Here is a 13,323-nt window from a genome sequence, read left to right on the forward strand (position 1 = left end):
CTTGGAGAGTTTGGTTCTCACATGCAAAGTTGAACAAAGCCAGGTGTATTTGTTCTGGTGTTGGTATGAAAGATCAGCACAGCTTCATTAAGCAGCTCATAAAGGCCAAAGGTGGGATTTTCAAAAATGCTCAGTGTTGGCATAACTGATCCCACTGACATCTATGGTAAAATTCCCACTGACTTCAATAGGGACAGAATCAACTGATTCTCTGTGCTTTTGAGAATCCCACCTAAGTCCTTTACATGTCTCTTTCTATTATTTAAAGTCCATGGCCAATTTATCTCACTACCATCTCTGATACAGACCCAATGGAAACTTGAAAGTGAAACCAGAAACCTTTGTAAAAACCCAGTCCCCCCTTCCATTGAGTTGGTGCATTGGTTTGTAGCTGTGGGATTTCTCATGAGTTCTGAGCTGCTTACAGTGGTTCATTCATATTTTCAAGAAAAAGTATTCAACAGCTTTTGACAAAACATATAAATAATTCCATGTACAGTAATTTGCAAACTGAGCATAAGACTACAGTGGGTCACATTGCTGATTTATCAATCTTTACAGTCTCCCTTTAAACAACTGCACATCAGTGGATAACTCTTACCGTATTAGCTTTGATGGTGTAGTCTATGGTGAATCAAAACGGAAATTAAGATTATTTGTTTTGAAGGTGCTAATCTCTAAATATACAGTAGCTCACTGGTGCCCCTTGGTCCTTCCTATTCTCTGCCTGTGGCACATAATAGTCTATTCTCCTGTGAGCTGTAATATTTTGGTCAAATTTTGGTTTTTGGGTTTGGTGTATGGGTGCTGGGTGGTGTTGGTGGTTTGTGATAAAAAAGTGGTCAGAGTTGATGATCTGGTGGTCTCTTCTGACCTTAAACTCTATGTCTCACTAATACAAACACTTCAGTTTCCCCTGTGTAGAGCAGCTTCAATAAATACTTTATCTGGAAATGTTATTATATATATATATATAGACAACTTAAGACATGTGTATGTGAAGTAACACTAAACCAACATAGACAAATGCCCTGCATTCTCAAATGGCGACTGGGGGTGAGAAATAGTGACAAGTATGTTTTTCTTAATTAAATAAGGTTAGCCTGACTCATAAGTCTATTGTGAACTTAAAGTCAACTAAAAACTATTAAATAGCACTTAAAGTGCTGTTTTTTGGCTCACAATGTTTGAATAAATTAAAAGAGGAAATATTAGATTCTTTTGGTTAGAGTGAATGCTCTATAAAAATGCCATCACTCAGTCCTTTCTCTCCTTCTCTCATAGTTATGTTACAAGACTAAGTCTTTTATAAGATGTAAAAAGTGCTGATTAGGTGCTCATTCCATCTTCTCCCCTATGCCTGTGTCTGGTTCACTTTGTTGGGTAGGGGCATGGCAGGTAATCGTTGAAAGGGGCTGATTGACTGCTTACCGTGTATAACCCTAATGGAATGTTGAGAATGGAATTTCATTTTCCTGTACTTGCTACAGTACAGGTCTGACAGTCCAATGCTGTAAACAGAACACTATGGCCATGGTAACCTGTGGTTCAACTTTTAACCTTTCAACACACCGAAATATACGGCCAGATTCTGATCTCTTTTTATCAGTTCAGTTATTCCAGATCGACACTGCTATAGCTAAGATCGGAATCTGTTCCCTACTTCATTTCCCCCCCTTCTTTGTGATTTATGGTATCAGGAATAAATAACTCAGGGAAAGGCATTTTCTGATAACTAATGACTGTCTGGGCTAAGGATCTGAGGCATAGCCAAGGGCCATAAACTCACATCTACATCCACAATCAAACTGAGTGACACAAATTATTTTTAAACAGTGTTTAACTACAGTTTAAATAAAGTTTGCTTGGCCAGGGCAAAGTAGGTGTAGTTGTTATAACAATTATGTTGAACATGGTGCTGTCTATACTATAAGTCGAATAATCTTAGCACGTTTGTCTGGTATGTTGTGGTTGTGTCCTAACATGCCTTCTTGTTTACAATGGAGATAGGACAATGCTATTATAGATTCATGCTAATCAGCCATAACATTACATATGCTGTGACACTATTCCCTAACATGAGTCAATAAACATGTTGCCCATCCTCAGTACAAAAATAAATGTGTTAGATTACAGACAACCATGTGCTGGCATGGTCTGAGATGTAGTATAAAAAGAGTCTAAGGGCCTACCTAGACTATACATTTTACTATGTTGGAGCACTGTTATAGCAAAGAAGAGTCCTGTCTAATATGGAACGTGGATTGACTTTCCCTGTGTCATACTAGGCTTTGGGACTATGCCCAAGACCATATGTGAAACATGATTTTAGCCATCCATCCACACTGGCTGATCAGCCTGGTCTAGTTGGAGAACATGGTTCTCTAGTTTGCCTTAAACCTCAATCTAGACAATACTAAGAAGGAATCTGGTGTACCACTGGCTTTAAATACTGTTTATAAAACTGTCATGTTTGGTCCACTGTCACCAGCCAGGCAGAGTGTGCTGAAATCATGTCAGTGTGAGCCAGGTTTAAAGTCCTGTTAACACACTTTCTTTGAAGTGTAGGTGGAGCCTCCCTGCCAAGAAATGCCTGACCCAGAGGTCATTGCCACTTAGTTCCCACTTTCTCCTTCCCCCGTCTTGCTGATAGATTTGCCATCAGTCAGAGCCAGACATGCCACACCCACCTTCCCTCACATTTAGGATGACATCCTGGTGCACTGACCTCTTTCTGGATATTACCAGATATTTTAGCACCTAAACCTGCCTCTGCTCTTCTAGAAGCTTTAATTTCCCTCCGTCTCAGTTTGTAACTTCTTCTTGCTGTTGTACTTCTGTACACACATGTGCTTGTGACAAAGAGTGAGCCTGCAGACGAGTGGGAGGGCAACAAGAAGTTGATAAACTTGCACAGATTTATCATAAGCCAGATGATAGAAGAGTTTGCTGTGGGTCTATCTGTCTGTGTCCTGTTTAGTGAGCCGCCATCTCAGGGAATGTTTTCATTCTAAGGAAAGAAAAAAGTGCTGCTTAAAACACTTAGTGCATCATACTGGTACAGTGTAAGCTTTAAAACTTCATTCCAACTGCTTACAACTACTACCAACATAATCAATTCCTTTCCTGAGAAACCCACACGAAAAATGAGCATTCTTTTAAAAAAAAAAAACGCTTTTGAAGCCCAGGACTGATATGAACTGTGTAATGTTGATTTCAGTCAGAGACAAGGATGTTCAATTCACTCCCTTTTTAAAGCCATACCCATCATTAAAGCAATGAGGAGCAAAACTCCCTGAAAGCCAATAGAGTTGTGCTCCTCCTAACGCCATTGGTGAATTTGGCCTTTAAGACCTTGTTACTTTATAATGCTGCTTATCTAGGCAAAATCTAGTCAATTACCTTTGGGTTATTTTGAGGCTAACTATAGATAACATGGCTTCTTAATTATCATCCTGCTAAAACAAATGTGTTAGTTCACTTCATGTCTCGAGTAGCTGTTTTATTTATGCAATGTTTAACCAATCATAACAATTCATGAAAAATTAAGCTAGGAACATAAATTATTAATAGGAGCATCTGACCCATTAAAAACCTGCAGTTTTAAAAAGCAGAATGAACATTAGAATCTAGGAAACATGAACAGAGGGTTTTGTTGGGTTTTTGTCTTTTTTAAAATATGGTGCAACAATTTCAATATGCCAGGCCATGCCTGGTGCTTTAAGGAATATGTCCCAAAGTTCCAAACAGCAGGCTGTTGAAAGGCAAAGAAAGCACATAGTTTCCATGCAGCAGGTTTGCTGGATCTAATCCATTAGCCTCCATGTGCCCACAGCTGATAAATTCTGAGCACTCCGTCTACACAAAGGCCAAAGGGAGCTGAAGGGCTAGCTTCTATTTTCAGCTTGTCTGTCTGATCTCTGTGTGGTGTGATCCTCCCCTCTCAGGTTCCCAAAATTTGGGGTACAGTCCAAGCCCGAATGTCTCCCCCCCACAATTTTACAGCCCCACAGCCTGACCTCACGAGTCCAAGTCAGCTGCGGGTGTTTAATTGCAGTGTAAAAATATCCTGTGAGCACTGCATTTTTTGCAACAAACATGATGGCCTCTGGTCAGGATAACTGTAGCACTGAAAAGAAGCTAGCTTGTGGGTTTGTAGGAAACACAAGTCTCAGAACCAGTGAGTCAACTCCACCGATTGTCTGGTGATAACTATTTAATTCAGCCGTATTTATTATTAAATATTTATATTATGGTCACTCCAAAAGGCCCGAATCCTTGTTGTGCTGGGCACTGTACATTGATATTTGTAGGCGAGTCTTCCAACGGTTACTGGGTTTGTTAAAAGTAGTGGCCTAAAATCAGCATTGTTGGGTTTTCCTTGATTTTTCATTAATTGTGGGTCAGCTCCTCTGCTGTTGGAAATCAGCATAGCTCCATTACTGATATACACCAGCTGAAAATCTGTCCCTATATATTTAAAGTCAGGCTTACAGTACAAACCTGATGGACTAGAGTTTTCCTAAACTGCACAAACAGAGTGTGCCAAAATATTTGCCTGGGATGGAAAACATAATGGAGTGTGCCCCTCTGAATATCATTTCAACAAAAGATGGCATCATTTCTGGGAAAACAGCTGAGGGAAAAGCTACTCTCAGCCACATGGTCCCTAGGTTGTTAGAGTTAGAATAGCCATACCTAGCCTATGAATTTAGTTTTTAACCAATGGATACGCAAGATACCCAGTTCATACAGGTCTTTCTCCTACTCTGTTAAACCATGGGCTGTAAATAGCATCAGTTTTGAACTGTTTATTTGACACATTCATTGGGTAATTAAATACAATTAAATGACATGTGACTGAGCAGATGTCAGGCTCAGCAGTTAAGATCTCTTTCTAGCCCCTGTCTAAAAATAAGCAAATTATATGACCAGAGTTGCACACCCACTCACACACTCTACTACTCAAGTAATTTGTTACCAATTCAAGGTTTGTACTATACTTCTCTGCATATTATTTCCAAGAGAGTTAGAGTACTCGTGTCCCAGTCATACTCATTCCCATGCAAATTAGTTTTGCCTTCGTAAAATTCAAAGGATCAGTAATGCTAGTAATGAATGTCTCTGTATGCTTTGTGGATCACATCCAATATTTGCAGAAAGCCAGGATGCATTGCTTCACTTCAGGAAGTTCCCTGCATTGCTTCACAGGGCCTAGGCTTAAGGCTTAGCAGGTGAGTGGTTAATTTGTCTCTCTGCTGGCTCATCGTCTGATTAACCAATTATGTAAACATGTGATGAGTTATAAGCAGAGATTTTGTGGTTTAGATTAATACAGAAGATCATCCTGCTAAGGGTTTCTTTTGTACAGAAACCTTAGTACCAAAAAAAGAGCCAGTTCTTAAATATTAATGAAAGTGTTAAGGGTTTATATGTATTCTTGAGGACCAGTGAACCAATCTTATTTCAGGTCAGTCATGGAAGGGCTTGACACTGTAGATGACATTTGCTACCACGAATGTTCACGTGGTACCCACATATTTCAGCATCCTCTGAACTGCTAGTTGGAACAGAAAGCAATACCAATAAGCATTTCAAATGTGTCTTCCATCCACTCTAAAAACATTATTAAAAACTCACAATGCCCTAGGGAGGTAGGGAAGTATTATTTCTCCGGGGCATAAGCCAGGCTCAAAGAGGTTAAACCACTTGCCCAAGATCAGACAATAGGTCAGTGACAGAGCCAATAACAAAAGCCCTATGTCCTAAATTCCTGTCCTGTCCCAATACATGGATCTGTTTTGAAAACACACAAAAAGGCATGTACAACTATGTTTAAGCAACATTAAAATTGTGACACAAACTCAAAGATAAAGCAATTAAGGAATTTTAAATGTGTTTGACACCATGTCCCCCCAAAAACAAAATAAAACAAAAAACAACCCTGTGCCTACATGGATAAGAAGAAATATGTTATAAAACTACCTGTAATTCAAAGGCACAATGGGGTGTCAGTCAATACTTTGAATGTCTTTGTCTTTACTATTAGTGATATTACTTAAAATTTTCTAGTATATGCTTCCTATGTATTCCCTCTTCTGCAGACCATTATCAAAAGACATTAAGGAAACAAAGTTTAAAAGTAAATCTTCCATCTTAAAATGAGAAAAATTGTGGGCTATAATTTTTAAAGACAGAAGCATGAAAACATTTGCACACATGAATGGGTCTATATTTACGTAAAGTTACCCTAAGTGTATGTGCAAATTGGGCCATTGCATGTGCAAATGGCTATTTAGGTAGCTACTTGCCCAATTCTCCTTTTATACAAACCAGGTCTATGCAGATTTAATGCCATTAACTTAATAAAATTAGCACTGATTTACACTGGTGTAAATGAGAAAAGAATCAGGCTGAAAAAGTCCACTTGGGCATGCAAATACACCATCTGCACAAGCAATTGAGATAATTATGTTAACAAATGTAGGCACAGAAATACACTCACATGTTTGAGCAAGGTCCTTTAAAGATCTGATCCTGAATAGCATGAAAATAAATTAGTATGCCATTGTAAAATCAGAATAGTATTTTTTTTTAAATCCATCTTAAATCTGCTATGCTACATTTTAGAACCCAGTACTTTCATTTACATAAAAAATACTGTCTTTGAAAAACCTCTCACAGCTTTGGCCCTGCTTCTGTCTGTCCTTTGCGTGCCCCTCTAAAATGCAACAGAAGTATAAATTATCTAAAGTCCTGCTCTGTAGATTCTTAACATGACAAATATTAAGGGTCCAGTCAAGAAGAAAGTCTCTTTGGCTGCAAAAGCACCTAAGGCCTCAGATGCTGACTGCGTGATGGGGTCAGTCAAAGGGCAGAAAGAGAAAAAGGCAACACTTGACTCTGCACCAGGGAGTTGCAGAGCTTCTGTGAAGGTGGGGAGCACACGTGAATGAACTTCCTGCTTTCTATACATTACAGCATCCTTTGCCAGACATCTTTTTATGATGTGTGCCTAGCTGCTTTGTAGGCTCTTTGGAGTAGGGACCATCTGTCTCCTGTGTAATCTGCAACACTGAACGCACTGATAGCATTTAACAAATAAATACTAAGAGGCCCAACAGCCTTCTCCCATTTGACAAGGTCCACATGGCCCATGAGAATTATCACAGTTCTAGTAGGAGAGCAACCTCACAGTTGGCCCCAAGAGCAGGGGCAAAGAGATCCTAGAGCCAGACGTCTCTTGTTTCCCTTTATACAGTTGCTTTTGTTTCCAGACTCCTGCACCCAGTAGCAGGAGGCAGGGCCCAGAGGATTCAGGGGGCCTGGGGCAAAACAATTTCAGGGACCCCTTCCATAAAAAAAAGTTGCAATACTATAGAAAACTATATTCTTGTGGGGGCCTCTGTGGAGCCCGGGGCCTGGGGCAAATTGCCCCACTTGCCCCCCCCCCTCCCCCGGCGGCCCTGGCAGGAGGTGGGCAAAGGCCCCCACCTTCATAATTGTGTAAGGCTCACAGCTGCAGAAACTTTTATGAGCCCCCACATCCACCATCTGTTTTATGTGCCTCCCTCTCCCACCAGCTCTGGAGGGTGAGGGAGGGGAACTCCTCAGCTCAGTGAAACCCTCTCTTCTCTGCGACTGAATTCAGGCATGGAGCTCTCACCCAGTGATATATCTGTGGGTTGACAGCATTACACATGACAACTGTCCCTATTCTGGAGGCACACTCTAGAGCTGGTCAAAAATATTTTGTGGAAATTATTTTGACAAAAATCTAAATTTTTGAGTTTTCAATATGTCAATGAAAAAACTAATTCTATGAAAAATGTAAATGAAAATGCATTTTTTGCTTTTCTTAAAAAAATGCACAACCAGAATTTTTTTTTTATCCACCTCTAAAAAAGGTCCTATCTTTTAAACAGAATCTGTATCAAGTTTCCATCTTGTGCCTTCTAGAATGCTCTCTCAGCCTAATATATTTCAATGGTGTTAAAAGGTATATTCCTCGTTAGGAACTGTCAGAAGTTAGTAGGTACTGTATGCTGCATCTTTAAGACTCTTTACTGCCCTACATTGTCAGACAACCAAGTTAGAATCCACCACCCTGTTAGCATGTCAGGAGATGCAGTGAGTATGTTTAATGCATATCCCAACATCTTCATAACCTTGAGCCCCCAGGCAACTGGGTAGGATGGAGTCACAGGGCCTTACTCACTTCCTACGTACACTAGTGTAATTTGGGATTAATTTCTTTGAAGACAGTGGATTTATACCACTGTAAAATTGGTGCACCAGAAGAAATCTTGATCCAGTTCTTGATCCACTAGGAAATTGACTCAGGCATTATATATCCATGTTCTTTTGGATAAGGCATGGAGTCATTTCATACAACTGTGCCAAGGGCTAATTAGTGTCCTCTTAATACACAGATTATGAACATGATAAATTTACAAAGGGCACATGTAGCCCATCGTGTCAAGGATCAGTTAGCACAATTCAAAATAATACTGTGTCAGAGGTCCAAGGCCTAAGGGATGTATGTGCTTGGGTCAGGACAATTTTCTTATAATGGATACTTTGGGCAATTTGCATGTAATGAATTGCTACTAAAGTTCCTAGGAAAATGGTTCTTGCCAATAGACAAGACTCACCCCAGGCATAGGTGCAGCTCTTATTAAAAGTCAATAGGAAGTGTGCCAACTTACACCAGGGCTGCATTTGGCCCATTTCTCTATGTGAAGTAATAGTTTTCAAAGCCTCTCATATTTTTATTCATTGTTTTAGTTTTTAAATATCGGAGCAGCCCCACTCACCAAACAAGCCACACCACTGACTTCCAAAATCTGCTGCTTGAATTGCAGTAGCACAGCCATGTGGGCAAAGCCATCAAAGTTCTCCAACGTCAAAAGAGCCAAACTGATTACAATCAGCGTAAGCAGAAAGAGCAGTCCCATGTCCCAGCAGAGCTTGTGAAATGCCAGGTGTCAGCTGGAGCAAACTCCTATTGCCAAGGCAGAAAGCTCTGTGAGAATGGGATCTCTAGAAGAAGCATGGATATAACCTTATTTTACTGGCTGCTTACATGTACATAAGTGCAGGCAAAGGGGGTGGGAAAGAAAGAGAGAGAGACAGAAAGAGAGTGGGGGAGGGGAAAATTGTACTACTACAGAGTAAATACAGACTACCCCTAAACATCCAGTGGTTCAGTTCAGTTTGTTTGATCTTACCTGGTACAGTTAAGGGCTGAATAATTTTTCTGGGGTTTGTCTTGAGTTTAACATAGCAGAAACTGGTGAAAACAAGTAATTTACAAAGCAGGAGTCTGCAAAGGGCAGACATTCCTTGTAAAGCTTGACTGTTTACTTTCGTTTGGGGGTCTGATCCAACCTCACAAATTACAGTACATTTCTGTCTCTTTTTTGTTGTAATAGCCCAGACTCCTGTTTTACAAGAACTCCATTCCCCCAAACTAGGCTCATAGGTGCTACTGTAACACAAATAATAAATAATAATAATAACAATGTTACGTGCAGAAAGCAGCTTGTTCCTGCCATTCATAGAACAGACATAAACTCGGATAAATCGACAGTGTTTTAATAAAAAGATAAATATAAATGGGCATGGCTGGGCTTTGCACACACCTTGAGTTTACCAGGCTGTAATGCATGCTGAAAGGAGAAGCCTTCACGCAAGCTCTCGTAGCATGTTGTTAGTCTCCTTGGCTTTCTTACAAGTATACAGCCATTTGATTATCCGAGCGTTGCGCTCAATCACTGAAGTGGTGCTGGGGACCTGCTCAGTCAGTTCTTCCTCCAACAGCCCATCGTCCCCACTGTGCCTCGTGAAGTCACTCTCAGATGTTGCCACGCTGATGCTGCGGATCCTGAAGGAGACGTTGTCAGAAATCACGGAGAAGTTCTCTCTGCCCAGATCCTCGACGACCTCGGGTTCAAGGCCGCAGTACTTAAAGAAAGTGTCAAACTCAGAGAAAGACTTGGAATAGCGAGAGCTGATATCAGACTGGGAGCGATGCAGCCCTTTCCTCCGGATGTCCTTGACCTCATCAGGTGCAACAGTCAGTTGTGAGGAGTCCTCGCCCTCATGCTCAGGAACAGCTGGTGCGTCTGTGTTTGCAGGGGCAGCGTGCTCAGCGACACGGCTGTTTGACCCACTGGCGGCGTGTTTGGTGGATACTGTCTCTTCACTTTCTGGCGTGAGGCCCTCCCCAATTACGCTGGGCATCTCAAGGGAAGTCAGCAGCTTCTCCTTCATGGACCCCTGGAACAGCCGCCTCACCAGGCCTCCTCGTGACCTCTCATTGCTTTGACCTTTCACAAGCTCACATTTCTGGCGGTAGATCACTAGGGAGTCTGGCCGTACCTGCCTCTTGGAGCTGCTGCGCCTCGCTATGGGTGGATCAGGTTCCAGGGGAGCACTGCAGGAATACATTGCTTTAGTTGACTCCAAGTTTTTTGTGCCTTTCCCTCCACCAAAGTCCCTGTTGATTTTTTTGTTTTCCACTGAACAGCTCTCACTGCTGCTCTCTGAGGCTGAGCTGAGCACGATGACGGGTTCCTGCTTAGTGCTGATTACCTGCTGACTTTTTACATACTTGGCCTTATCAGCTGCCAGTCTTTCCACAGCACTTTTCCTGCCTGGGGTGCCTGCCTCCATCTGTCTGCGAAGGTACTCTGGCCCCTTGCTGAGGAGTCGCACTGTCAAAGGGAAGTCCGAGATGGCATGCATTCTTACGGCGTGAGAGATTTCAGTTGGCATATCAGTTTCAGGTACACTTATTCCACTTACGGTTCTGGAAAGAAAAAAAAGCCACTCTGTGGAATCTGCAGCTTGCACTCTTCCTGCATAAGTGCCCAGTGAGCCTTTCCAAATTCCAAAGTCTGCTGCTGGTTTGTTTATTTACCTATGAGAGATTAAAACAACTCCTCAGCCTCAGTAAAGCCCCACTGTCTGACTGTGTCTGCTGCTAACACTCTCTGACTACACACCTCCACACAGCTGCTTCCTTGCATATTCACCTTACAGCTAAGCCGGCCCCTGCAATCCAAACATAGCCAATCAGGGCTGAGTGCAGAAGGCCCGGCTGACATCACCAGTGAGCTGGTTCATTGACGTTAGAGGAGTGGCTCAGACCATCAACACTCCATCGCCTCCAGCAAGGACAAGCACTAATTAAAATATTGTTTATGAGCATATGCTTTCAGTAGTCTCCTCCTCCAGCAATCTGACTTAGTCAAAACACTAGAGGAGTCTTCCTAAGACTAATATGGCCACTACAGACATTTGGATTTTATGGGAGCAAACTTCAGAGATGTGTTTCTTCCAGGAAGGCATCTCTAGGACTGTGTGGAGCCTGTACTGTACATGCACCTAAAACTATAAGCTCCAAACCCTTGTTATTCAAAACATTTCCCTTAGCTACCTAAGGCATTTTCTCCAGTGCCTGCCCCCTGAGATAAGCAAGAAGATACAGGGCCTGATCCTGCAAAGTGTAGCGTGTCCCTGAGAAGAACGGAGGACCCTCAGCTCCACACCCAACACCTCTGATGGGATACTCGGTGCCTTGCACAATCCTGGACTTTCTGGGTCCCATATTAAAGGTTGGGTTTTGTTGTTGTTGTTGGTTTTTTTTAGTAAAGAGCGCATTCAGGCTTCAAAAATGCAGAGATTTAATTCAGCACCTTGCTGTTTGAGATTTCAACCGAAAGGCTTGTGAAAGTCACGTACTAAACTCTGCAGGCACATGCAGGTAAATGCACCTGCTGCATTGCTGAATGTACCAGGAACATCCTAACAGTCCATTGATATCAGTAAGACGCTTGTTCTTGGATGGCACCAGCAGAGTGGAGGGTGGGTGGTGAAACAGTTTGAGATACTATGGAATTACACCAGCTCTAATTTCATCTTCCATCATTTTTCTGCCATTAAAGGTGGGCCAGATTTTCAAAGGAGCTGAACTCTAAATTGGAGCCAGAAGTACTAGTCCAGGCATTTTAGAGAAGTAGCTCCCTAATTTGGAAGCACAAGCCATTTGCACCTACAGATCTGCCTGTTGTCTAAAATCGAATAGTGCCTACAAAAAGTATATACACCTGTTTTTAACAAGGTTCGTTCTGTCTGTGTATCATTTCATTGGGGATTAGAGTGCAGAAATGTTTTTGTAAAGACTGACTCAGATCAACATTTTTGTCATCACTAGAAGTGTGGTGGATACACCATCAGTTACAAAAAAGGAAGAAGGTAGATGGTTGCTGTGACGGGTTGGATCACAGAAACCCCCTTGGGAGCTGCCACCCGATGTGCCAAGACTACCCCTGCTTCTGTTTTCCCTGCCAGCTTAGGGCTCCAGCACCCTGTCTTGCTGAACCAGCCACTCCTGTCTGGCTCCAACACAGACTCAGGGTCTGAATTACTTGTCCCAAAACTGCAAGTTTACCCAAAAACAGCTCACAGGAGTGTGCTTGTCTTTAGCACTCAGATGCCCAACTCCCAATGGGGCCTAAACCCAGATAAATCCGTTTTACCCTGCATAAAGCTTATGCAGGGCAAACTCATAAATTGTTCGCCCTCTATAACACTGATAGAGAGATATGCACAGCTGTTTGCTCCCCCAGGTATTAATACATACTCTGAGTAAATTACTAAATAAAAAGTGATTTTATTAAATACAGACAGTAGGATTTAAGTGGTTCAAAGTAGTAACAGACAGAACAAAGTAAGTCACAAGCAAAATAAAATAAAATGCGCAAATCTATGCATGCCTAATCAAACTAAATACAGATAATTTCCTCACCAGTCACCAGTTCCAGAATGCTCCCTTTTACAGGCTAATCTCCCTTTAGCCTGGGTCCAGCAATCTCTCACACCCCTGTAGTTACTGTCTTTTGTTTGTTTCCTTCAAGCATCCTAGGGGGTTGGAGAGACTCCTTCTTTAGCCAGCTGAAGACAAAATGGAGGGGTCTCTCCCAGGGTTAAATAGACTCTCTCTTGTGGGAGGAGACCCCCCTCCTCCCTCCTATGCAAAGTCCAGCTCCAAGATGGAGTTTTGGAGTCACCTGGGCAAGTCACATGTCCCTGCATGACTCAGTCTTTACAGGCTGAAGCCATTGCCCACATGGAATCTTGCATGTCTCCAGGAAGACTTCTTATGTGGATTGGAGCATTGTTCCCTGATCAGGTACTTAACCTGGCGAATTCCTTCCTAAAGAAACTGACCAAATGCCTCCCAAAGCTTACTTAGAAACCAAGCAAGCATACAGCCCATATTCTTAACCTCAAGTAGAAAATGATATATATATGTAC

General features: G+C 42.0%; 1 protein-coding gene across 1 annotated transcript; it reads right to left on the reverse strand.

Annotated features, from left to right (window-relative positions):
- Positions 1 to 727: 727 nt before the first annotated feature.
- FAM110C (family with sequence similarity 110 member C) lies at positions 728 to 10,980 on the reverse strand. Its single transcript, XM_024215816.3, has 2 exons — positions 9,645 to 10,980; positions 728 to 3,010 (listed from the first exon to the last, which is right to left on the reverse strand). Exon 1 carries the CDS (start codon positions 10,777 to 10,779, stop codon positions 9,688 to 9,690), a length of 1,092 nt encoding a protein of 363 aa, XP_024071584.1. The 5' UTR covers positions 10,780 to 10,980; the 3' UTR covers positions 728 to 3,010; positions 9,645 to 9,687.
- Between the last annotated feature and the right edge of the window lie 2,343 nt (positions 10,981 to 13,323).

Source organism: Terrapene carolina, unplaced genomic scaffold (assembly GCF_002925995.2).
Source record: "Terrapene carolina triunguis isolate 2854851 unplaced genomic scaffold, T_m_triunguis-2.0 Scaffold42, whole genome shotgun sequence".
NCBI lineage: Eukaryota > Metazoa > Chordata > Testudines > Emydidae > Terrapene > Terrapene triunguis.

What these genes read in the sequence shown, in the direction of transcription:
- FAM110C (XM_024215816.3), bottom strand. Translation starts at nt 10,779, where the DNA reads ATGCCAACTGAAATCTCTCACGCCGTAAGAATGCATGCCATCTCGGAC.